The sequence below is a fragment of the Daucus carota genome, chromosome 4 (assembly GCF_001625215.2).
Source record: "Daucus carota subsp. sativus chromosome 4, DH1 v3.0, whole genome shotgun sequence".
Lineage (NCBI taxonomy): Eukaryota > Viridiplantae > Streptophyta > Magnoliopsida > Apiales > Apiaceae > Daucus > Daucus carota.
The window spans coordinates 25,853,001-25,880,255 of NC_030384.2; the positions used below are offsets into that span (position 1 = coordinate 25,853,001).

Here is a 27,255-nt window from a genome sequence, read left to right on the forward strand (position 1 = left end):
CACGGGCGCTCATCTTTGGAGCATTAATTTGCCATTCGTGCCACTATAAATTGTGAGAATATTGGGGGTGGCAGGGATCGAACCCGAGTCCTCCGCCAACCTCGCTCTGATACCATGTCAAGGAACCAGTTACTCTAAAACCTCAAGGTGTTAGAGAATGGCCCTTCCAGGATCTTATATTCTAACACATGATACTGTTACGATAAGTGTAAATATTGTCAGGAGGCTTTGGTCACAGAGATGTGTCTGAAACACCCTGTCGAATTTGGTGATGCGGGCAGTGACAAGTTATGGTCTTTGTTTTTTCGTAATGCTATTCAAATCTTATCCCTTGTTGGTTGTAAAATTATTGGTGCTTCTCAGAGTTGTTGATCAGAAGGCAAAAAATTGTCAGCAAAATTTCAATTGCCTTGTGGTTCAGATGCACCTGGCCAGGCTCTCAAATTTCTTAGGGTCAAATCAGGCACATCATACTACTACACAGGTACACATTCAGGGTACAAAGAGTGAAAACTACAAGGAACTTAATTCACAGTAATAATCTAAATAGATGGGCAATTATAAGAGTCTCTGATTCTGTTGAATAGCACGACATGGAGAACTACATACTACGCAGTGAAGAACTTAATTTATTTCCAGATACAAGCAGGGAACTTTGTTACTGTAGGAGCCTACAATAGAACCTGGAAAATAAATCAGGCTGTTTTTATACTATACTTGGTCACGTGCTTCCTGTTACTGGATTAGATTTTTGCATGGTAATTCATTTAAAATCATTGCAAATTATATTAGCCTGCCTTTGCTCTGACTCTTTTGGACATCAATTGATCTGATCTGATTGTAATATGATCAGTATTAATTAATGGGAGAACGGATGAATGCAAGTGGTGTAGTCTTATTTCCGGTGACTCTTTCCCTCGACTCGAATTTAATTCAGATTTAGTAGTACAAATTTATACATGTAATTCGTGGCATGCATCAGGGAACTAGCACTGTGATCAGTGATCTATTCCTCTTCTCGAAAATTAATATGAGCATGAGAATTGATTAAAGCACCTAATGAATCTGACCTAAACTGTGGTGCTGATATACGGTCTTATCCTTGCATAATTTTAGAACATTTTAAATCATTAGATAGATCTAAAACATTACATGAAACAAACAACCAAGACTAAAGCATAATTAAACCAGTACACAGTCCGTACTAGTTTACAACAAGAGACGATATGACAAGTACTTCTAGACATAATAAGGCCTTTAGTAACAGAAAACACGCACTGCAGACTGCCATATATAATGATTCTAGGGTGCGGCTGATCCTGTGACTTATAACTATTGTGAGCCACTGAACCTGTGGTCTATAACGTATCGCGATTTTGCTGGAACAGGAGCAGTGACAGGCATTGCAAGGGGAGTTTCCGATGGAGATGAAGAGGGAGTAGGGGACTCATGTGTAGAAGCAATCAATTGAAATCTATTTCCTCCGGTTATCTTTACTGCAGTCATTAGAAGGACCACTACTAGAATTGTTAATCCCATCTGGTTAGCCATTATATCTGTATTAAATCTAAAATCTTGTAGTACATGTTAAGGGTTAATAGAGAACTGTCTTTATATTTATAGACATATAGTAGAGGGTATATGTTAAGAGTTAATCAGAAATCCCATCTGTTTACCTGTATCAGTATGCATCTCACTATGATCAGTTTTACCTGAATAATGTTTTTATGTGTATTGCTTCATTAGGGCACCAGCATAATGATCATATTTGCAGTCCATCAACAGCTAAACTGTACGTTTCTTAGATGGTGATATGCGTTTGTGTGCTTAGACAAATCCACGTAAAAAACAAGAGTGTATACAAGCAACATTTTTATTATAATATTTTGCATCATATTTTTTATAGTAGAAATCGGGAATCAAAACTAATCGGTTGACCTAACAATTCAAAATTTATAGGAAATATCTCGGAGATTTTGAATAAATTGAAGATTTTTAATCAAACTAGAGTTTAATCGACTAAACAGAAATTTCTCTCATTCAAAAAAAAGGGATAAGCCAAGAAATGTGGATATTGTCTTAACACCAACTTTGTATAATTTAAAAGTACAAATTTGAAATAATTATGATAATCCTTAGTATATTGATCATGGTGGGAGGATGGGTTTGCTGAAGATTATTATAATTATTAATTGCAGACGGCGTTTATGGATTTCAGCAGCTGCGTTATGCCATTTAATACATATAAGAATGGCCAAATAAGAACGGCACATATATAAAACGGTCTTTCTAATGTGTGCCCAAGGGCACACAATAAGCACCAATTTTCATGAAAATGGCTTGTTTTGATTGGTGGAATTGATGTGAATGCAGGGGGACCATTTACATTTATTATCCATCCACCAATCAAAAGTTAGTATTCTCATGAATGTTAGTGACTATTGTGTGCCTTTGGGCACACCATAGAAAATTCGTATATAAAAATAGCCGAAGTCCTCCAACAAACACAAGGGCCAGTTATACATACTAAGGATAAGGCACTTTGGTTAATTATGGGGAGTGTGGCTATAAAAATTGGCCACACACAGAATCACAAATAATGACATATATCTGCTTAGCACATATGATTATCGAGTTCCAGTCAAGTCGAGGGAACTCAACCTAATATTATTATGTCAAGACTCGCTACTCCACAATAATATGATATTGTCCGCACAGGTTTTTTTTGGATATCTCCACTAGTATGATATCTCCACAAGTCTTCATACTAGTGGAGTTATCTGCCATGTTATACTAGCTTTTGCCTCTCCCACACTTGATATGGGACAACTCCTAACAATTAATTCGAGTTGCAGTTCAACCAAATCCGGTTTCAATCTATAGCCCTATGTACAAACATGTCGCTTATAGACCATCAACGATTCAAACCCTAAATATCGTCATATATGCGTCGTAGGGGTACTTCCAATTTTACACATACCCCACACTAATAACTATAATTTTTATCGTCAAGATAACCTCAACTTTCTTCTCACGTCGGAGGGGCATTAGGGCATTATCTGACAAGTATGTACTTACACTCAAATATTTAAGATATTCGAATATATAAGACCAATTTCAGTCTAAATCAAAAGGCTGCAAGATTTAAATTCCGTCAAGTTGAAGTGAAGATTTGAAACTAATAATTAATGGATTAATCAGTACAATCGAATTTGCAGCTGATTTTACTTTCACTTGAGAAAATAAATCGACACGTCTTCTTGAAATGAAAACTCTTAAAAGCAAGCATATATAGTGTTGTTTGGTCACCAATCTTTCAAAAAAAAAAAAAAATCCCTTATTTTTTTTTAAAAATAGAGGCTTATTTCATAAAAAGTACGGTTGTATGTACTTTTCTCCAAAAGTGAGCCTTTATTTCTGGAAAATATGGTTAGCCAAACTGTCGCATAGACAGCTTCCACCTTCCCAAACTTCTACTACGACTCCAGGTTGTTTAATATAGATCCTTTTTTTACTATTAACATTGTATGTATTCATAAACATCTAAACGTTATCAATAGATATTCATTTAAAATATGTAAAAAAAAAAGAGTTAAGAATGAGCCACGATCATAGAACAGACCAAGCACACAAATTTACAGATTGCATTAGAATCTCAGTCTGTTTTTATACACAAACAAACCGCAATATTGTCTCAGTAAATGTAGCTCCAACCCAGTTTTTTAAACATAAAGTCGAACTTAAGGCATGCATATATACATGCGCGACATGAATCAGATTAATAACATGATTTAATTCTTCGGTTTTTCTATGATGTGCCCATGGGCACACAATAAGCAGAAATGTTGATAAATTTGCTTTGTTTTAATTGGCTTACAATCTTTAATAATGGCGGCCCCCTGCATTCACAACAGCCACACCAATCAAAATACACCAAATTTATAGATTTTAGTGCTTAATTAGCATGTGCTCATGGGTAGACACTAGAAAATCCCTTAATTCTTACATAATATTTTATATCTGATTGAGATCATACGATAGAAACTTATCATACGGTCTCATTCACCTAGCAATCAAAGAGCATACCAATATTTTGGAATGGCATATAAGAAATGCTCTGAAGTTGCATATCATATGCAATAAAGATTTGAATATAATAGGAATTCTCCAAAATAATTTTAAGTGCTAATATTGTGAAGGACTTCTCTACATCTTGTCATCTTCTTTTATGGACTTGTCGATAAGTTGATTTTTAGACTTATCAATAAGTCACTTTTCTTAAGTTGTCTTGACTTGTTGATAAAATTTCCAATCCTCAACATAGCATTCTAGACTTTGCTTCACGAGAGTTCACGATATAGCTTTATGACTTATGACTTTGCTACATGTGACTTCTCGATATAGCTTTTTGGTGAAAATGCGTCTTACAGGACATCCTAGTATATTTAGGATTTTTCCTAAGAACCTGCTGACTAGCTCCGTCACAAACACACATATGTAAATCGGACTAACCGAGCAATAAGACCTAGTTGAGTGGGAACTTCGTGCGATGTAGGGTTTGGGACCCGATCTCCTTTGATAAAATCTTCCCACTGTCTCTTCAACTCGGGTGAGCGCCTGAGAGCTGGTGAAGTTCGGACCTCGTGACCCTTTGGATCAAGGCAAGACTTGAGTTCACTGTATGAGACTTCAATATGTAGTTCTTTGATTTCACTATATGAAACTTCTTTACTTGTTATTTCATCTGCCGTAAGAGACTTCCTGCATTGACTTCAATATGTTGTCAAGAAGTGGACTTGGCAAGTTTCTGAGGCTTCTATATATTTATAAAAAATGCCCTTCTCGATATCAGCTTAGGCAAATCTCTAATTTCATAAAATTTATTCTTCCAAATTTTAATTCTATGTTATGAGTCATGAGGTATGAAAAATTTCATAAATTTCTGTCAAAAGTAGAGAAATTATTCTTAAATTTCTTAAACTTATATCTCCAGACTTAAAAATTAGAGAATCTTTCAATCTTTACATGAATTACACACTTTACTCCAATCACATTCGAAGTTCTCAACATTTAGAAGGCATACATGAATAAATCTTGACAAGTTCAAGATGACACTAGGGTCTGTTTGGGAGTGCAGTTACAAATTGTTGTGTTGTCAAGAAAACTGCTGGTAGAATAAGCGTTGTTACAAAAATCAGATTACTATTTGATAAGTTTTTGATATGGGCTTATTTTGAGTTATAATATAAAAAAATAATGTTTTTGTTGAGGTTTGATAATAAAATCTGTAACAGCTACCTGCAAAAGCTGAAAAGAAGCTTTTTCCAAAAGTATGACAAGAGCTTCTTTTTCCAAAAGTATGGGACGAGCTGCTTTTTCTAAAAGCAGTTTTTCATCTAAAAACTGTTGTTCGGAAAAGATGTTTTAAAATTTACCAAACAGTTTTTCACATGCTTTTCAGCAAAAAGCTGTTGTTGTCTGCAATAGCAACCCCAAACACTACCTAATGCTTGTTATAATGTAGGCATATCTTATACTTAGCAAATTTTATATTTAATATGTTTTAAATAAGTGCATAATATTTCAAATAGTATCTTGATAGCAAGATATTCAAAATTTATAATACTATGGATTTTAAAGAGTAAACTTCATAGCTGTGGCCAAACTTTACACGAGCTACAAAAAATTGGCTAGGTTTTCAAATTCTCAGAAATGTGGCTAAATATTATCTCCGCTTTTTAAAGGAGTTGCTCCCGTTAAAGTGTCGTTAAAAACTTCAGGTTAACTGATATAATTAGATTTTCTAAGGGGTATTTTAGTCTAATACTTAGAAAATATATATTATGTGCTAAAAAGGAAAATTGAACATACTTTACCATTACCAAACCCTAATTAAAAAGAGGAAGCGATCAGTAGGAATGAGGGGAAGTTCATGGAGACTATTGTTAACCAATTTTAATGAGAAGAATCAGAGTAATATTGGGTCACCTACTTGTGGGTTTGAGAGGATAATTCTCTGTCTTTTTATCTAATGGGCTTCAGTTATTTTGTGTTTTTAACCAGTTAATTATGATTTCGATTGTTACTTTTTCTAGCATGAGCAGTGGCCATAGATCTGTATGTTTCATTGAAGCACACAAGTGTTTGATAAAAGTCCCTTTAAAATTATTTGCTTGAGCAACCTTTTGGATCACTTGTAAACACTGATATATTCATGATAAGAAGATTTCTAGTGTAGTAAGACCCTTCACACACACACATATTTTATTTTTGCTATAATTTTAATTGTATTGTATAAAGGGAGTAACATATGACTAGTGTGAACTTAATGATGACGAAGGTTTAAAATTAAAATCACATAAAGCATCTAAAATCACATGCAAATAATGACATTTAAAATTGAAACATGTCAAAAGTGAAAAGTTTTACAATGTAACATCCCTCTAACAACTTAACAAAAAATGCCAATTAAAATTTAGGCTAGTCAAGAACGGACAATTAATGTATCATGTAACGGCATTCTTCCCACCTAACAAATGTTGTATATTATTTTAATTATTATATGTTTCGTGTTAATTACTTAATATGGATGAACCATTTTCAATACCTATTAAATATATAATAAGTATCCAATTAAGCCTTCTTTTCAAAATCGTGGATGATTTAGAAGAGTTACTATATAAACATACTATCACAACTTATGTTTACCGAGTTCCCGAATTATATCATTTTCGACATTAAGGTTGATTATTGCTTTAAAAGTTTTAGTGATGGTGAATATAAAATACACATGATGATCTTATAAAACAATTTTTTTATTGAAACATAGACTTGTAAATACTACATGCACTAAAATCTATTTAGACAACACCTTATTGTGCACGATGAGGTGTTGTTTTATTTGAAGTTTTTTGACTTCTTGGAACATATTTTCTCATCCAAACATGTTTACCATTAATGGTAAACTTAGCCTTCGGCAATCCATTGAGGATGGTATAAATTATGTCAACTTCAAAGAATACAATTCTAGCAAAGAGTGGTTGATCTCCAATCTTTCTCACTTCTTCCATGGAAAATGATTCAATGCAGTCTCCAAAATTTTGCACAAGAAATTCGCGAATTTCCCACTCGGTCACTGGATAGCCTTTGGAAAATGTAGCAAACATAGTCCGATTTTCATGAGGCAAAACACTACTGCTAGAACCATTAGACAACATTAATTGCATGGAAAGTTGCTGTTGGCTCTCTGCTATCCGTCGAGCTTCGTTATGAAATACAGTTTGTTGCATTAAATCACTAAAAGCCTGCATACAAATTTGTGTTCGAACTATTTCCACTCCAGATATTGCAAGTGTTTGATTGTTTTGCAAATACTGGAGTGAAAATCCATGTATGAAGCTTTGTGTAAAATTAATATCATTGACTTCATTTATGAGATGTAGTTGTGGATTATTGATAAAATTGAGGCATATGTCAGCCTCATCTACAAGCTCACTAATGAGTTGGATGGGTAAATGGATGATTCTTCGTATGATGCCTAGGAAACCGACCCGCTCAAGCCACAACCAAAAGGACATGGTATTCATGGCATCCATGGGATCGCAGAATAGTTCTGTCACAAGAATCATGTATAACATACGATCCATGGTGTGAAACACACGAAATTTTGCTTCAGAAATATGGACTTGCGTAGGCCAATTAGAGAAACCTTCCATGACTGATGTGTAAGTGTGTCAAAAGCCTACATTCAAAAATCAAAAAAGACAATGTATTAGTACGCAATCTAGCTTATTTTTTATTAGTGTGTTCGGGTGTCAAACCATCTTAGAATCAATTGATTCTTAGAAGATTCATAAGTGGTATACAATTACACTTGTTACTTATAAGTTCTCCAAATATATAAGAGAGGTATAGTAGGACTTGATATACAAATTGTTGAATCAAAGAAACATTGAGAAGATATATATGGATATTAAAAAAAGAAAAAAAACTTCATGAATGAAGGAATGAAAATAAGTTTTATTTTGATATCCTTATGAGTTGAGAAATAGGTATGATCAAGCGTATCTATTGTAGAATGTAAATAGATCTAAACGATAAAGATGAAAAGAATGCCAACTCAAAGAAAGTAAACAAGCTTACTAGTTTTGAGTAGAAGAGATGTTGAAGCTTGTTATGAATAAAAAAAACTCTCACGAGCCCTTTTATAGCAAATTTGTGTAATGGTAGATGACTTCGAGAAATATTATAATAAATAGATATTTACAATTTTCAAATATGTACAAAGATGCAATTAACGCATTTACTACTATATTTTTGTCATTGTTCTAAGCATGCACGCACTTACACACACACACACATATGACAGCTCATGACAGTTGTAAATCTAAAAGTGACAAGCACAAAGAAGTATATGATGGACAAAATTACATGCAAAAAAAGCCTAACTAAAATTTATATAGGTCCAAATGTGGTTAAGATTAAGATGTAACGTCTTCCAGCCTAGCCTAGTCTACCCACCTAACAAAGGCATTATGTTATTTTTTTTATTTAATAATTAAATATTAATTTTGGTGAACGACGTTCTAATCTTACAATTTCATATGTATTAACACATCAAAGTTTTATAACATTTCCTAAATTGATGAAATTCCGTCATATATGTAACACAAAAGATATCGCGAAGATAAATTAAAGATAATATACATGATAATACAAGGTATGAAAATTATTTCACAATAAAATTTGCATTATTCATTACGGTAAAATATTTTATATCCACAGAGTATATAAAAAACATGTAGATAGTTGAAAATATCATTTTATGCGTACGAGAGTCGAGACGATATTTAACTCAATTTGTTTTTGAAATATACCAGTGGAAGTGAACATCCAGATAGAAATAGTATGAAAAAATAAGCCATAGTTAAGGCAGTCGTGACATTTCTCGTCATTAATTATTGAATTTTTTGTGGTGTGTCCATGAGCACATGCTAAGCCTTAAATTTTATAACTTTAACTGGTTTCGATTGGTTCATACTTCTCAATAATTATATATACTAGTTTATAACCCGTGCAATTCACGGGCAATTATAATATTTGTTATTTTATTGAATATATTTTAAGTTTAACTAATTTTATTTTGAAAATAAAATTATGACAAAATAATATGGTTGATTAAATTTTTTATTTAACAGCTGAATAAATTCTTAACAGTTAAGTTCGTCAAATGGCTAATTAAAAACTAGGTCGAATATTCATATTTTAATTGGAATGTTAAAAAATATTTTTTTACAAGTTATAATTTAAGGAGACTTATAAATCCAGATATAAACCAACCAATCAACTTAATAATATTTCGTTATTAATAATTAATACTATAGTATTGAACATATTATAAGTTAAAGCGAAGAGTAAACCCAAATACCGAACTATCATACTAACCTATTTTTTAATGTTTTGATTTATTAGATAATAAAAAATGTATTATAACATATTAGAAATTAAGGAGGTCTGTGGGTTAAATACCAACCGACACACCAAACTCGACAGATCGATCGACTGACTGATCGACCGACGAACTAAACATTTCATGTTTCGACTTTAATAGTACGATAATATATAGTATAGTGCAGATTGATAAATTAATTTTAAAGTGAGATCACTAGAGAATTTAAAAATAATGTTAATGTATTTTGGTTGAAAAATATGACCGATTATTTATTAATAATTATATATAATATTATTATATTTTTATATATATATGTCGCTCGTGTTAATCGTAGAAGATCGGTTTTTTTAGTTAGAAAATCTAAAAAAGATAATGTTTTTCAATTAAAAAGATAATTACTATGTTGCTCGATGTTATTTTATAAGATTGAGATTTTTTAGTTAGAAGATATAAAAGATAATATATTTCGGTTCAAAGGAATAACTGGTTATATAGATAGGCCCATATTTTGGCCCAGGTACCACCAGTTATTTATTAGTAACTATATATAATATTATTATATTTTTATAAATATGTCGCCCGTGTTATTTGTAGAAGATCGATTTTTTTAGTTGGAAAATCTAAAAAAGATAATGTGTTTCAATTAAAAAGATAATTACTATATTGCTCGATGTTATTTTAGAAGATTGAGATTTTTTTCGTTAGAATATATAAAAGATAATATATTTTAGTTAAAAGGAATAACTGGTTATATAGATAGACTCATATTTCGGCTCAGCTACCGACCAACCAAATTTTCAATTTTTCGACTTTAATAGTATAGTATAGATAGATGATTTGAGTTTGACATATTTTTTCTTATTTAATATTCTCCCACTTGTTCATACTTCCTTTTTCATATTTATAACTAAATATGCGATCTTTTTTGAAAAAATATATTTTTGGAATAATAAAGATAATATTTATATAAATTATATTATTGAATGTTATTTGGAGAACTTCGTGTCATACTAACGTTATAATTTTTCATTCATCAGAGGCTTCAACTCTTTTAGAATCTACGTCATAAACTAAAAACACTATATAAACAATTCAGTAATAAATTATATGAATAATTTTAAATTTATAAATTACTTATCTAAAATATCTAAATCAGTTTTACTATAAATGATGTCTTTTAGTTGCAAAGACATCCGCTTCCTAGAAACCGATGTGTTAAGTTAATTTTTTTTGGAGGGGGGGGGGGGGGGATAACGCACTTAATCCCCTATATCGTTCTTCTTTAGCAGTATTTTCCCAAATTTTCCCCCAAGCCAAAATCAAAATATAAAAATTAAAGGATAAATAATCAGATCTTAAAAGCATAAAACACATAACACATACACAAAACAGACCATCTTTCTCTATCTCTCTTTACCAGTTTCCCCAAACCCAAACTCAAAAACCCTAGATTTCACCAAGCAAATTAGCTCTAATTCATGTAGAGGTCAACAAGTAATAGCTCAAATGAAGGTTAAAATCACACATGAGGCTCCAATTTGTTCCCGGCGTTGAGAGCTCCCGTCTTTGAAAGCTCCGAATTGCAAGCTCGATTTTACGCGATTGCTCATATAGTTTAACAACATCTCAATTATAACTCAGCACTGAATTAGGTATGTCTGAACGTAATTTATATTCATTTGATTTTTAAAATCTCAAGTTTTTGTGCATGTTTAATTGGTCGTGTATCATTCCTTTTTAATATAAAACGTAAATGTTAACTGATATCATTCATTCTATTATTCACAAATTGTTTGTCTAAATTCAACTCCGGTCTTTACTTTTTGTTCATTTTTTTCTTTCCTTTTTAATGTTATTGTAATACTAAACTATTATTAGCCAATCGTTCATTTGACCATTTTACCATTTAAAGAGCATAAAGTAGTTAATTTTCTTCACAAAGCTAATGAAGGACAATTATTGTAGAATCCAATTGGCATATGCAAGTCACTATTTCTGAAGCTAAATTTCGTGTGTTTCACACAATAGATCGAATATTATACATGATTCTTGTGACAGATCTCTTATGTAATCCAATAGATGCCATGAAAATCATGGCCTTTTGGTTATGGCTTGAGCGTATGGACTTTCTAAGTGTCATAAGAAGAATCATGCTCTTGCCTATCCACCTCATTAGTGTGCTTGTGGATGAGGCTAACGTATGCCTCAAATTCATCAATAACCCACAACTGCCTCTCACAAATGAATGCAATGATATTCATTTTACACAAAATCTCATACATGGATTCTCACTCTAGTATTTGCAAACGAATAAAACACTTGAGAAATTTGGAGTGGAAATAGTCCAAACTAAAATTTATTTTCTGGCTTTTAGTGATTTATGGAACAAACTATTATAAAAAGTGAAACTTGAAGGATAGCCCAGAACCAACAACAACTCTCCATACAACAAGGATGTCGTATAATGGTTCTAGCAATAGAGTGGTGCCTCATGAACAACAGACTATGTTTTCCACATTTTCCAAAGGCTATCTAGTGGTCATGTGGGAAATTCGACACTTTCTTGTGCAAAATTTTGGAGACTGCATTAAATCCATTTGCATGAAAAAGGTGAAGGAGATTGGAGATCAACCGTTATTTGCTCGAGTAGTATTCTTTGGAGTTAACATAATATACATCGTCTAAGATGGTTTACCCAAGACTGAAATTTTCATTACTAATAAACATATTTGGACGAGGAAGTTTGTGCCAAGAAGTCTAAGAAATTCAAATGAAACAACACACGTGTGCGTACAATGAGGTGTTATATTGAACTTCATTTGATTTTTTGGAACGTACTTCCTCATCCAAACATGTTTACAGTTAATGGTAAACTTAGCCTTTGGTAAGCCATCTAAGATGATGTAAATTATGTTAACTTCAAAGAATACTATTTGAGAAAATAGCGGTTGATCTCCAATCTCCCTCACCTGTTCCATGGAAATGGATTCAATGCAGTCTCCAAAATTTTGCACAAGAAAGTTTCGAATTTCACACTTGATCACTGGATAGCTTTTGAAAAATGTGGAAAACATAGTCTTTTGTTCATGAGGCACTACCCTATTGCTAGAACCATTATAAAACATCACTTGTTGTATGGAGAGTTTTTGTTGGTTCTAGGATATCCTTCAAGTTTCACTTTTTATAATAGCTTGTTCCAGTAAATCACTAAAAGCCAGCAAATAAATTTTAGTTTGGACTATTTCCACTCCAAAATTTTCAAGTGTTTGATTTGTTTGCAAATACTGGAGTGAGAATCCATGTATGAAATTTTTTGTAAAATGAATATCATTGTATTCGTTTGTGAGAGGCAGTTGTGGATTATTGATGAATTTGAGGCATACGTTAGCCTCATCCACAAGCGCACTAACGAGGTGGATAGGAAAGAGCATGATTCTTCTTATGACATTTAGAAAGTCCATAAGCTCAAGCCATAACCAAAAGGCCATGATTTTCATGGCATCAATTGGATTGCATAAGAGATTTGTCACAAGAATCATGTATAATATTCGATCTATTATGTGAAAGACACGAAATTTTGCTTCAGAAATATGGACTTGCATATGCCAATTGGGGAATCCTTGTCGTCTAAAGACATCCTGACCTCAAGGCAATTAGGACTGTTAAAATTTCATGCTTCAAAGAAGATAAAGTGGTGCTCAGACCTATGCTAGAACAGTTCAAATTAAAGAAGACTAAGGAGATTATACATGATACTTCAAGGGTACGTGGTCATCCATCCCCGATTACCATTACAACTGAAGGCATGGATCTGAATTTGTCATTCAGAAAGCTGAGGGAGATGAGACACATTACTTCCGTACAAAAATTTAAAAGCTAGGTTTGAGAATCCACCTCCTGTGAATGCGTTGGAATAGGTCGCTTTGAACACCATCACTTCCGGATTTGACTTGCAGAAGCGGGTGGAACTCAAGGAAGAGGGAGCAACAAAGAGAAGGGCTGATGAAGCTGCTCTAAATGCAAAAGCTAGGAAGGCAAGAAAGACCGACGCAGACTAGAGGAGCACTATATTTTATTATTATTATTATTATTATTATTATTATTATTATTATTAAAAGTATTATATCCTATTAAAACACATATATTGATAAGTTTTTTATAATATAACGATTATTCATAGGATAGAATTACATCTCAACATAACTCAACGTATTAATTTTTAAAACCGAAACGATTTAACTTAGGATTTAACTCCCTTTCAGTGGAACATCGGAAGTATATAATATCAAAAATTTGTTATCATGTTTTAAAATTTTTTATTTGATAATAACTATTATTATACGGCTATAAAAAGACATCTATTGACTAGGAATTTTTTTTATTTAATTTTAATTATTATTATACTACTATAAAAAGACTTTTGTATTGATTAGAATTTCCTAATGTAACGATTTTTCCACTATTTATATCATATTTCAGAATTCAAATAAATAAGGAGGAATATCAAATTACTAACTTTTGATTATCATTATATAATTTTTTTTCAATAATACTTATTAGTATACTATTATGAAAAGAATCTTACATTGACTAAGATTCTATAATATAACAATTATTTTACTAACAGAATTACATCATCAACAAAATTATTAGTCTGATTTTAAAAACTCAAACAATTTAATTTACAAACAACTCTGTGTAACTATTATATAAATCTCAAATTTTGATGATCATACATTATGGCAAGCCACTTTAATGTTTTAGCTTGCTTTGATATATATATTGTTGATAGAGCCCGTCATATTCTATGTTCTAACTTAGTTTTGCAGGAAGTTAATATATCAGCATAACAGTAAGCTGTAATGTGATAATAGAAAGCTGTTACAGAGATCGAACAGAAGTTGAATTCTACCCAGTTTTTATCTCAAGACATCTATGAGGTTTAGGACTTCTTAGTTGTAAATTCTCTGTATAATATATGTTTTTACTTAATGCCTTAAGCTCGTTTAAAATCTATAAAATGTTTTCTAAAATAACGGGAGAAGTTGAGAAGGATTCAAACTCTTTATCTCTTAACAACTTCTATCTTTCCCATAACTATAGGAGTTGATTTATAGACGTTTTTCCTTGTATCAACACTCCTATACTTATGCATCTGACTTAATGACGCTAAGAACAACATTCATATGAATGTTAATGGAAGAAATCCGATTATATCCGTTATATTATTTCAGCATATATACGATTTCAATTTTCATACAGACTACGCAACTCGCACTTTGAAAAGCAAAACAATATCTTTAAACACGAGCTTAAGTCTTCACTACCTTCATATGTTATTTAGAGAATATATCTTGAGTTGTAATCGTTATATTTGTAATTGATTATGGTAATTAGTTGCTGAAATTAGCAAATAGTTCTTAGAGTTTAGAAAGAGGAGAGTTAGGTAGTTAGTCGCATTGTTTTCCAGGTGCAAAGGGTTCAGGATCGAAGGAATTCAAGAAGAGGAAGCTCAACGAATTCAGAGGTTCAAGGGACAGATTGCTTGGAGAAGTCAGTGGGGTGCTAATTGCAGTCAGCATATAGTTAAGGGATAACAACAAGCTATTTCACTGATCGGGAAGGGGAGATATATTATTATTGTGTAATTGCTGTTATATGCAGTAAAAATATATTCTCTTACCAAGTTAATAAGGGACCAAGACGTACACCATTAGATATAGGGGTCGAACTTATAATATAAATAAATGATCTAAATTCTTGTTACAAGCCTCTGGTCAATTATAGCAACCATTTCATGTTGGCTATATTTTCTTTTGTAAGAGGAGTCGTCTATGAGAGCACACATTTTTATATTTTGTTTATATTTTTTATTTATGAATGACATATATACCTTTTGCTAAAGGCTTTTGCGGGTTGTAAAATCTCTGACAGCAACTCCAATTCTGCAAAATCCTAACTAAAACAGAGTTGATATATTAAAAAAAGAAAAATATATAATCTCCTCAAAATCACACACTCCAAAGATACATTTATTTTGTCTATAATTTTATTCAAGTCTTTGTGAATGACTGTATTTATTATACTGTAACAAATGTCACGTCTTAATTATCATCGGGAAAAAAGTCTTATAAATTCAACAAATTTTACATAATATCTTATCTTATGGATCTAAAGACCGACCATTATAATCAACAGTCAACACCATTGAAAGTGATTTAAGATGGTGCAAAAAACTTAAAAGATGAACGGGCCAGAATATAAATTCTGATCCACATAATGAATTCGAATTGGGGTTGGATTAGAAGACCAACCAACTGATAGTACTCTGAACCTGATTTAAAATAATAATAAATATATTAATAAATATAACTTTTATTAAAAGAATAAAAAATATTTATAACAATACTTTAATTGATATTAATTAATTAATAAATAACATAAATAATGCTCTTTCAATTTTACCAAATTCTTTACAATAGGTTGGGCATGAAAATTATGAAAAAAGATATAAAATAGTGCTAAAGAGTAAGAAAAGTGATATTAAACCAGTACTTATTGGCTTTTTTTTAAGTTACTACATAATGTGGGGGTAACGTGAAGGCTGAGGGGCACTGCTAGGAACTTTCTGGTGCATGAGTAGTACTCCTACTTCTTTGTAGCTTCAAGCCAGAACTTTGTTTATGATATCGCGGCTTCTGCACATGGCTTCAAGTGGCTCGAGTTTAGGCATAGTAAGTCCTCTTCCTTCGGCCAAATCAACCTCCTCCTCGCTAATTCTCTTCCACTCAAAACATTGTATTAACGAGGCTAAAGCCAAGCCAACGACACGTTGGGCGAGTCCAGAACCAGGGCAAGACCTTCTGCCCATACCAAATGGCATCAACTTATAAGGCTCAGCTGATATTCCACTTTCAAACCTCTCTGGCTTAAAACTTAAAGGATCATCCCACACCTTTTCATCCCTGTGAATGGATGTCACGAATTGGGCTAGAAAATATATAGTGGGCCAACTTATACTCTCGGACTTAGTGGTGACTGTTGCAAGCCCAATAGTTGTAGAACATAGACTCGTACTATAAGTAAACATATTACTCTTACTTTGCTGGTTATGAAATGGAATGAATGTTTTTATCTTTTATTCTCTCTGCATTTTCCTTTCCAGTACTCTTCTTTTATGTTCAGTAGCTTTAATTGCTTGTTCTAGTTGTTAAGATCATGACAATTGGTATCAGAGCCACCAGTTTCTCGGACATGGCGGGCACAATACCTATTAACTTTCCTCTCGCTTCATACTCTTCAAACCCCTTTCAAAACCCTAATTTCACCCATGATTTCTATCATCCGTACCCATACAGCCCACCTCTAACTCCTCTACACCAGTATACACCACCTCCAACACCTCCGCATGTTTACCATCATATTCAACCACCACCAGAACCATCATATTATTCCTACACTACTCCCGAAACACCTTATCTTACCAGATCTCCAATGCTAATTACTGATACCACCAAGGGTTTTCTGCATCAATTAGATAGTAAGGTCACTCAGTTAGATGAAAAACTCGTTGCAATTAGTAAGTTGATTGTTAACGGAGGAATTTGGTAGTTAACAAAATTCGAGGTTCGTGGCCGGAATCAAGATCTGTGACGGTGGCTAAGCGGTGGTGATGGAAAATATTGGGGTGGCTGAGATTAGGGTTTCGAGTTGCCTCCAGATGCTCCCAACTCGTGTCCCCCTAATTTGCCTACGTACCCCTATATTTATAGGGGATCAAGCCAGTACGTAGTTCTTTTCTCCTTAGGAAACCTAAACCTAATAGGATTAGGCTTCCCCTTCTGCTATCTTCCTCCTGAAAGGGGCCCAATACGATGAGGCCTAGTCTTGGGCCTTGTAGACTCTCGAGCACCCAAAACTTACCCCAAATGCAAGGACGCTTCTCTACTCCCCGACAGGGACAACCCGCCAGACTACAGAGATAGAGCCTTCCAGGGCGTATCTTCGAGAAGGTTCCACAAGCTCCCCGACAAGGACAACTCGCCAGACTACAGAGCAAGGCCTCCTCTAATCTTCATTCTCTATCTCCCAAGGAGGGCAACTCCTCAGACTGCAAGGTAGAGTCTTCGACAAATTAACAGTAGGATCTATACACACCCAAGGGCGTCCCCCTAGGTAAAATATGTCCCCTTCTGCCCTTCAAATGACGATCTTTCTCTGTAAGCTTCAACTTGGCGCGCCCTGAAAATAAGGCGCGCCCTATCTTCTTGAACTGGTCTCTTCTGACTGACATGGCTAGTTTGGGCTTGGTCCAATATTGAGCCCATCATAGTCTTCTTTTATGGGCCAGGTCTTCATGGTGATTTTTGCATATAACAACTACCCCCCAGATCTTGGTGGCATTGAAGATGTCGACGAGATCTTGATGTCCTTCATCCCCTGAGATGTCATATCTTGGTTGTTCTTCATTGGTGCAGAAGATGTAGACATTCCTTAATTAGACGCACCATACGTTGCCGTATAATAGCTGAGTCTGAATAGTGCAACTGAGTCGAATGGGGGAGATTCCTCTGAAGCTGATGTTGAAAAAGTTGTTTGAAGATGAAGTTGATTCTGCTTGTCGGAGGTGAAGATGATGTTCGCTTGACGGAGGTGAATGCAACATTTGCTTGATGGATGTGAAGGTAGTGTTTGCCTGATGAAGACGATGGCGAGGTTGCTGAGGATGAGGCCACGGAAGCCGAGACTAAAGGAGAGATGAGGCCGCGGAAGCCGAGGCTGAAGGAGAGATGAGGCTGCAGAAGCCGAGGCCGAAGGAGAGGCCGCGGAAGCCGAGGCTGAAGATGAGGCTGCGGAAGCCAAGGCTGGAGGAGAGATGAGGCTGCGGAAGCCGAGACCGAAGGAGAGGCCGCGGAAGCCGAGGCTGAAGATGAGGCTGCGGAAGCCAAGGCTGGAGGAGAGATGAGGCTGCGGAAGCCGATGCTGAAGGAGAGGCCGCGGAAGCCGAGGCTGAAGATGAGGCTGCGGAAGCCAAGGCTGAAGATGAGGCCGCGGAAGCCAATGCTGGAGATGAGGCCATGGAAGCCGAGGATGAAGCAGAAGAATGTGCCTTCTACCACGTCTTAGATGTGGATGAGGCGTTCCCTTCTTATCCAAATCCTTCTTCTAATCTGTATGATCACCCCCCAGTTTCGGAGTATGAGCTTGACTTGAAGATGCAGGTTGGAGAAGACAGTGTTGCGAAGATGTGTTGTGACATATATTTACACCGAATCTTGAAGACTGGAGTGTTGGACGTGTCTCTGTATACAATATATATACACAATTTTATTTCGCAAAATAATAAGGTTAGTATTTACCTCATGGCGCACCCTGTTAGGGGAAGGCGCGCCTCTCGATAATTTCAAGAGAACGCTGTTCCGGAGAGACACATCTTGTAAATATCCTCCATTACTTTCATCCTGAGTTTACCTTACGAATTCTTTTCCTGTCTAAAAATAGCTTACTAAATAAAATATTAGGTTAGAGATACACAATATTTATTATATAAACACCACACATAAATATATTAATATATTTGTGGTGTTATAATAATAATCCATACTCGACAAGAGAAATATATAATTCGATTACGCATGAAATATTTAAATTTAAAACATACATATTCAAAAATAAATATATGCATGACAAGAATATATATACCAAATGAAAGTTACAAAAAATGAAAAATACTTATCTTTACATTGAACATGAGAAACTCCATGCACCTGCACCTCAAGACATGTCAGCGATTATAACAACATATGCTCTCTATCTTCCGGTATGTTTGTATGCACTATCACCAAGATCCTGTTGTTTTTTCACATTGACCCACAAACAAAGAACTCCAAAATAATAATAATATATACACTTAACATGTACACAATCACAATTCTACGTGTCAAATTATCTTTAAAAATAATCCGTGCATTTATGTACAGAAAAGAAATAATATATGATACGAAGGAAAATTAAGAAAGGCTTATCTTTATTTTTGCTGGCTGCCATTTATGTCAGCTCGTCATGTGCTCCTTTAATTCTTAAGTGTCGGTTTCCTTTTAAACCAGCCATTCAAGCTTCGGCAATTTGCTCCATTCCTTGGTTTTCTTTCTCTTCCCCTTCAATTACCACTCTTCTTAAACCTGTTCATAGCCTGCCGTTCTTTTGGTCCATATAATAAAATATTGTAATATTCATGATTAGTAAAAATTATAATAAGAGGACCTAATAGTTTAATAGCCGAGTTGGTGCACAATCTTATAAAATACAATGATGCATGTCATAATAAATTCAATCCGCGTAATAAATCCAAGTACATAAATATGAATTAAATAAAGAAAATCTTATCTCTTTTTTTCTTTGAAAGTTGTTTGGGTCTGAATTTGTTCTGCTGGAGTTGGTTTCCTTTACCGCAGGGAATCATTCCGCTTGTCCCTCAGTCAAATAGTTCCGCGCGCTGTTTATTGGTTTATATACTACAACCTCCTAGTGTTTGAACACAAACCATATTTTTTCTGCACATGTACAATTACAAGTAAAACTATATAAATTAAATAAAATTGAAAAAAGCTTATCTTTTCCGTTTACAAGTCGGCGCTTAGCTGGAGACCTCGGTGACGTCAGTGCACATACTAAACTCATGTACTAGTAAAAAGTAACAGGCTTTTGTCATCCGGCTATTCCAAAACAAGTCCTCCTTTTTACTGTTTAGCTAATTTTATGCCTCGACACATATATCGTGACTGATAAAAAAAAAACTCAGGACCTTAAGTACGCGTAAATAATAAATTCATATAACAACTCAATCAAACGTAATAAACATGTCCTTCCATAAAATATTCACGTTAACAACGATGAATATATTCAATGTATATTTTGAGTAAAAAGCATGATTTTCACAAAACAATATTTTTTGTAAATAAATAAGTTTAATAATTGAAAACGGAAACTTATCTTCTTCGTCGGTCGTATCGGAAATTTGTGGTGGCTTACGGCTTAAGTTGCTCGACGTCTGGCCGACTTGTTGCGTGCTTTTGTTCACATCTCACACCCATTAATTCCCGAACTTTATTTAAAGTTTAGGCATGCTATTGGATTTCAATGTGAGTATCTTGTCGTGCATGATATGCATCCCAGTGTCCGAGACAAAGCTGTGACGGTAATATTCTCCATCTGTTGCCGATCACGTGTATAAACTTTAACGCCGCATCATCTGTCCTCCGCAGATGAATCTAGAAACAGCCCCTCCTTCTAGCGCCAATTTGTTAACGGAGGAATTTGGTAGTTAACAAAATTCGAGGTTCGTGGCCGGAATCAAGATCTGTGACGGTGGCTAAGCGGTGGTGATGGAAAATATTGGGGTGGCTGAGATTAGGGTTTCGAGTTGCCTCCAGATGCTCCCAACTCGTGTCCTCCTAATTTGCCTACGTACCCCTATATTTATAGGGGATCAAGCCAGTACGTAGTTCTTTTCTCCTTAGGAAACCTAAACCTAATAGGATTAGGCTTCCCCTTCTGCTATCTTCCTCCTGAAAGGGGCCCAATACGATGAGGCCTAGTCTTGGGCCTTGTAGACTCTCGAGCACCCAAAACTTACCCCAAATGCAAGGACGCTTCTCTACTCCCCGACAGGGACAACCCGCCAGACTACAGAGATAGAGCCTTCCAGGGCGTATCTTCGAGAAGGTTCCACAAGCTCCCCGACAAGGACAACTCGCCAGACTACAGAGCAAGGCCTCCTCTAATCTTCATTCTCTATCTCCCAAGGAGGGCAACTCCTCAGACTGCAAGGTAGAGTCTTCGACAAATTAACAGTAGGATCTATACACACCCAAGGGCGTCCCCCTAGGTAAAATATGTCCCCTTCTGCCCTTCAAATGACGATCTTTCTCTGTAAGCTTCAACTTGGCGCGCCCTGAAAATAAGGCGCGCCCTATCTTCTTGAACTGGTCTCTTCTGACTGACATGGCTAGTTTGGGCTTGGTCCAATATTGAGCCCATCATAGTCTTCTTTTATGGGCCAGGTCTTCATGGTGATTTTTGCATATAACATTGATCACGGAGAAGAAAATAGTGGCATCTTTACCGAATCAGGTTCATGTGAATGTTTTTGAACGTTGTCCAGAAGTTTGTGAAGGCAGGTCTCAGTATCAATATAGGGAAGTTGAATCAAATGAGCAGTGGGAAAATACACGTATTCAAATCATTCACGTGCTTGAGAGAATGGAGAAGCGTCTTGCTGATTTGTCAAATCCAGTTAAGGAAATGTCCTCAAATAAGGTAAATCAGTCTCTTACTACGCCTGCTATTGTCTCCATTGTTGATGGTTTAGATAATTTTTGTGGAGTTAAGAATATAGTTGCTGATGATAGTGAGACTTTTAAACAATCTCAAGTATTAGAAACTGGTAAATATGCTCCTGAAGTGTTTGATGTGAGCCCTCAAGCTGATTCTGTTCTTTTTGTTGTCGAGTCGAGTGAAAAAACGGTGAATAATGATTCTGTCTATCATTTTACCGGGTATGACATGATTCCAGTTTCTAAGCTTCAGGAAAATGATTACGGTAAGTTGTTTGCCAAAGAAGAGGCCAAGTTTGTTCATGAGAAGAACCAAGATCTACAACCACACTTTCATGGATCAGAAAAAGTTGCATTTATAACTCTGGATGCCATAGTAAAATGGCTAAATGAGAGGATACGAGGATCTGCAATCAATGTTCATTTAGGATTGTATAACTTTGTTGAGTCATCATTTGTCGAGATGTACTCAAGGTGTGGCAAATTTGAGTGTGCCCCAACTGTTTTAAAAACAGTGCTTGCAATACTCGAGTTTGATGGGTTTGACGATTTTAATTTCGCGACGATCTCAGGCAAGATATCTAAGCAAACTAATGCAAACCAAGATACAGCACCTTTTCCAAGCATAAGTGGGAGTCTAGGATTTGGGATCCACTTTAAAGAAATCATTGGAGCATCTGAGGGAGACACCACCTCAAAGTTTGATAGCCAACTTGGTAGTGAACCGAATTCCTTGAGTAAGGAGAAGTCGCACACATCTTTGACGGATATGCAAATGCCTTCAAAATCAGAAGTTGCCAAAGATGGAGCTGCTAACCTGGGGGGACCAACTTCACCACAGAAACCAGTTTGCAGAAGCACAAAAGAAATAGTCCATGAAAATTGTGAAGGAGAGAGAAGTACTCAGCAAGAACCAGATAAAGAAACCTGTCGGAATTTATCTCTTCTGTCTCCTTATGAGAATTCTTCAAGTCATCAGATTCCTCATAATTCAACAGAGGAAGTTAGTTTTTTGGTTAGAAAGGAAAGTACACACTCTGATAGTGAACAAAGTATATCTGGTGAAAAAACTGATATTGTGTTCAAGTCTGGAAATTTACAATTGGACAAACTGCTAGTAGATATAGCATGCTCACAGAGCAACGATGGCGAAACTAGCGAGTTTTCAGGTGATAATCCTGTCCGTATAGACAACAATGATGATGCGGAACCAGCTCAAAGCGGTACACAGTTTGAACAAATTTCCCCAACAACAGTGTCAAAGAAAATGCCCCATGGAATAGAGCCTGATGGGGAGACTACGGATGTGACTTCAGAGCTTGTTGCAATACCATCAGATATAATGGACACAATTATTGAAGCCACAGGTGATAAGGAACTGCCAGGTCCAAAACGGGTTACAAATGTTGTCAGGCCAAAGTATTTCAAGGGATCAGATGAAGCGAAGTTGCAACTGCAGCAATCGTTAGTAACTCAACTAAAAGCTGCAGCCATTGATAGACAAAGGGTTGAGACACTCCAATTAAGTCATGCAGATGAAGGTTCAACCATGGTTGATAAATCAATGACAGTAAATGAAATTTTACCCACCAGCAATTCTGATAGTTTTCAGGAATTAGATGAAACTAATTATCAACTGCAGCAGGCATCATTATCCCAGGTGAAGACTGGAACTATCAGTAGCCAAAAGATCACCATTTCACAACAAAGTTCTGCAATTGAAAAGAAATCCGACAAGAAAGCTGCACAAATTGGGAGCAAATTGGGTGCTCTTTCACGGCCAAGCACACTTCCTACTGAGCAAACAAATGGTGGCTGTGGTTTAGTGGTATTTGAGTCGATGATGATACATGAAGCATATGTTCTGAATATAATTCCAGAGTATTTGCCTCTCAATATCTCTCGTAAAATGTTACAGCAGAACAAAATACTTAAAGTCATCAGAAAGAATCTTGTGAAGAAGTGCATTGAACTGTTCAATGAGATAGCTGAAAACAAGGATGACTATGCCAAGTTCTATGAAGCTTTTTCAAAGAATTTGGAGTTGGGAATCCAAGAGGACAGTCAGAACATTGCAAAGTTGGCAGACTTGCTAAGGTACCATTCGACCAAGAGCGGGGAGGAGCTGACTAGTCTGAAGGATTATGTTACAAGGATGAAAGAAGGTCAGAAGGATATATATTACATAACTGGTGAGAGCAAGAAGGCAGTTGAGAATTTTCCATTCCTGGAGAGGCCCAAGATGAGGGGCTATGAGGTTCTCTTCATGGTGGATGCAATTGATGAGTATGCTGTTGGACAGCTTAAGGAGTATGATGGCAAGAAGCTGGTTTCTGCGACAAAGAAGGGCTTGGAACTTGATGCAACAAGAAAATGGAATACAAGCAGCAGCTATATGCAAGCATTGGTGAAAGCTGAATACACGATTTCTTTAAGTTGCATCCTTGAGGACAAGGATGTGTTGAAGGAGTGGAGTATGTCACGAATTGGGCTAGAAAATATATAGTGGGCCAACTTATACTCTCGGACTTAGTGGTGACTGTTGCAAGCCCAATAGTTGTAGAACATAGACTCGTACTATAAGTAAACATATTACTCTTACTTTGCTGGTTATGAAATGGAATGAATGTTTTTATCTTTTATTCTCTCTGCATTTTCCTTTCCAGTACTCTTCTTTTATGTTCAGTAGCTTTAATTGCTTGTTCTAGTTGTTAAGATCATGACAATGGACCATGCATTGACCAATAAGATGGTACCTCGTGGCACATCATATCCCTCAATTTTGCAATCAGCTGATGACTCATGGGGAACTAACAATGGTGATGCAGGATATAAACGGAAAGTCTCTGAAATAATATTTTCTAGATAAGGCAATTTAGATAAATCTGATTCATCCACCAAGTGGTCAAGTCCAAGAACACTGTCTATTTCATCTCTAGCTTTCCTTAATGCATAAGGATTATTGAGCAAAAGAGACATCGCCCATTCAATTGTAACTACTGATGTGTCTGTTCCGGCAAGTATCATAACCTGCATCAGTAAATCCTATTTGAAATCAGATCTAACAGTTCATATGGTCAGGACCCGGGGACAACAGAAGATAAGCCCTTACCACCAGGGCTATCCAATCGCGCTCAATTATCCCCTTAACTTACTTATGCTATTGAATTTAAATGTCTTTCTAGCTTATATCTTCTTATGAACTTGAGATAACATTTACCAGTTATGCTAATAAGTTATCTTGATTACAAAGTTTTGTATTAATTTGGCGAGTGTTAAATGCTAGAATAATTTAGAGTAACTACAACTATTTCTCATATGTTGACTAATCAATTTTTTTTCTAAAAGCTTCAAGGAAGATCCTGTCACTGATTATATGTACATAGGAAATGAGCTAAGTAAGCGATACTTACTGTCATAAGGCCCTTGATGATGGTATCAGAGTAGTAATCAGGGTCTGATTTCTGTAGTGACAGCAAATGGTCCACCATGGAATTTTTACTCTGACCACGACGATGCTTATCGATGATATCTTCCAAAATCTTGTCCTTCTTTTTGCTCAGAGCCTCAACACCTTTCTCATAACCATCATAGTCAATCCACCTCAACAGAGGCACAAAATCTGCAGCATGTGAAACTCCTCCTTGTGAAAGCACCTTCAATAAAATTTCTCTTGAATACCTTATCTCTGCTTGATTATCCACATCTTCGCAAAAGTACTTTTCTCCTCCAATCATCCTCGTTATGATATTAAATGACAACTCCTTCAAGTAAGATTTTATCTCCACTCTTGCAAACTCATTTTGTGAGTTTTTTGACAATCTTCGTAGAAGTTGGTTGACTTCATCACGACGAATAGGCAGAAACGTATTCAATCGATTGGTTGAAAATATTTCGAGTGTAGCAAGCTTCCGGAGATTTCTCCAGTGGTCACCATATGGGGACTGGACCATAGTTGTGTAATTGTAGCCCATGTGCTTTCCCATAATTAGGCGAGGGCGGTTTGCTAGAATTATGTCATTTTTCGTGAAACATTCTTCCGCAGCAGAGGGGGATGACACAACAACTACAAGGCGTGATCCAAAATGGAGTGAAAAAATGGGGCCAAGATTCTTAGAGAGGTCATGGAAGGTTCTATGGAGCAAGGGCTTGCCTTTGAGGAGGTAGAGGTGGCCTAATAATGGAAATTTTGGTTTCGGGCTTGGTGGTAAACGGTATGTTTTCGATTTAAAATGAGATCTGGCTGCAAGAACAATGAACAAAAGGGGGAGAGATGCATATAATAAAAGTTGCAAATTTGCTTCCATAATATAGCTAGGTGTAAGCTTGGATACTTTAAAGTATTGTTTGAGATATTGATATCTTCAAATATATATATCAACATAAATGAAACTAGGAGCCGAAACAGAGTGTTAAGAGCTTAGGTAAGTTGTTGATAGGATGTTATGATACTGTTATATATGATAAGTATAATTATTGTTGTGTCTGAAATACCCTGTCGAGTTTGGTGACGCATGCAATGACAAGTTATTGTCTTTGTTTTTTTGTAATGCTATTCAAATCTTATCCATTGTTGGTTGTAAAATTATTGGTGCTTCTCAGAGTTGTTGATCAGTAGGCAAAAATTGTCAGCAAAATTTCAATTGCCTTGTGGTTCAGAGGCGTATGGTCAGGATCTCAAATTTCTCAGGCTCAAATTAGGCACATCATACTACAACACTGGTATACATTTAGGGTACAAAAAATGAAAACTACAAGGACATTTGAAGAAGTTCACTCGAGTTTGGGAGGAAGAAGGGGATAATTACGTTTATGGTATTTTGGATAGAATCTCCCTTAAAACTAAGCCGCATTACCTATCGTGGGAACCTTTCAAACGTTACACATACCAAGTGGCAAAGTGACTCCAAAGTTTAAAACTTATATAAGTTGGGATGATTTTTGGTAAATCATGGCAACCCCTAAAATTCATGCCTTTATGTGGAAAGTAGTCCTCAGTATATCCCACTTAAAATAGGGTCTCAATGGGGTAAAATGTATGTGGACCATGCCATATTCTGAAAGAGTAGGGAGACTGTTTCCGTGAAAACACTCGGCGGAGACTGTTTCCGTGGAAACTCTCGGCTTAGTGCAAGACAATAAATGAATATAAATAGTACCTTGACCCATGATTTTCTTTACATGGGACTAATCTTTGTCGTGAAATCCTCCGTCATTAAATGTATGATGTGAGCCATTTTCCAAACAAACTCCAATTCGAGGCCATGAAATCCATTCCTTTTATTCCAATATAAAATGGCACTATGTGAAATAATATGTATGTAAGTATAAAAATGAAAAAAAGGGAAGTGATAAAATATCAATGAACAAACGTTATTGATTGTCTGAACAACAACTTATATGATGATTGTGAAGGCAAGAACCGTGCTCCATTCCGTTCTTGATGTTTCTTATGATGATGAAACAAAG

General features: G+C 35.4%; 2 protein-coding genes across 3 annotated transcripts; both read right to left on the bottom strand.

Annotated features, from left to right (window-relative positions):
- Window positions 1-6,872: 6,872 nt before the first annotated feature.
- On the bottom strand, window positions 6,873-7,715 carry LOC108217086 (uncharacterized). Its single transcript, XM_017389937.1, has one exon. It carries the CDS (start codon window positions 7,713-7,715, stop codon window positions 6,873-6,875), a length of 843 nt encoding a protein of 280 aa, XP_017245426.1.
- Window positions 7,716-15,892: 8,177 nt separating this feature from the next.
- Window positions 15,893-26,227, bottom strand: LOC108217088 (cytochrome P450 81Q32-like). Of its 2 annotated transcripts, XM_017389939.2 has the most exons (3): window positions 25,200-26,227; window positions 24,517-24,816; window positions 15,893-16,427 (listed from the first exon to the last, which is right to left on the bottom strand). In XM_017389939.2, exons 1-3 carry the CDS (start codon window positions 26,091-26,093, stop codon window positions 16,116-16,118), a joined length of 1,506 nt encoding a protein of 501 aa, XP_017245428.2. In that variant the 5' UTR covers window positions 26,094-26,227; the 3' UTR covers window positions 15,893-16,115. The 2 variants fall into 2 exon arrangements, with proteins under 2 accessions (XP_017245428.2, XP_063947487.1); XM_064091417.1 differs by lacking the exon at window positions 15,893-16,427 and having other exon boundaries at window positions 24,478-24,831.
- Between the last annotated feature and the right edge of the window lie 1,028 nt (window positions 26,228-27,255).

Excerpts from the sequence above, each read along its gene's own strand:
- LOC108217086 (XM_017389937.1), bottom strand. The coding sequence starts at position 7,715 with ATGGAAGGTTTCTCTAATTGGCCTACGCAAGTCCATATTTCTGAAGCA.
- LOC108217088 (XM_017389939.2), bottom strand. The coding sequence starts at position 26,093 with ATGGAAGCAAATTTGCAACTTTTATTATATGCATCTCTCCCCCTTTTG. Across the intron at positions 24,817-25,199 it reads TCATCAAGGGCCTTATGACA|GTTATGATACTTGCCGGAAC; the intron begins GTAAGTATCGCT and ends TTACTGATGCAG. Across the intron at positions 16,428-24,516 it reads TCTTATTGGTCAATGCATGG|TCCATTCACAGGGATGAAAA; the intron begins TCCATTGTCATG and ends CAATTCGTGACA.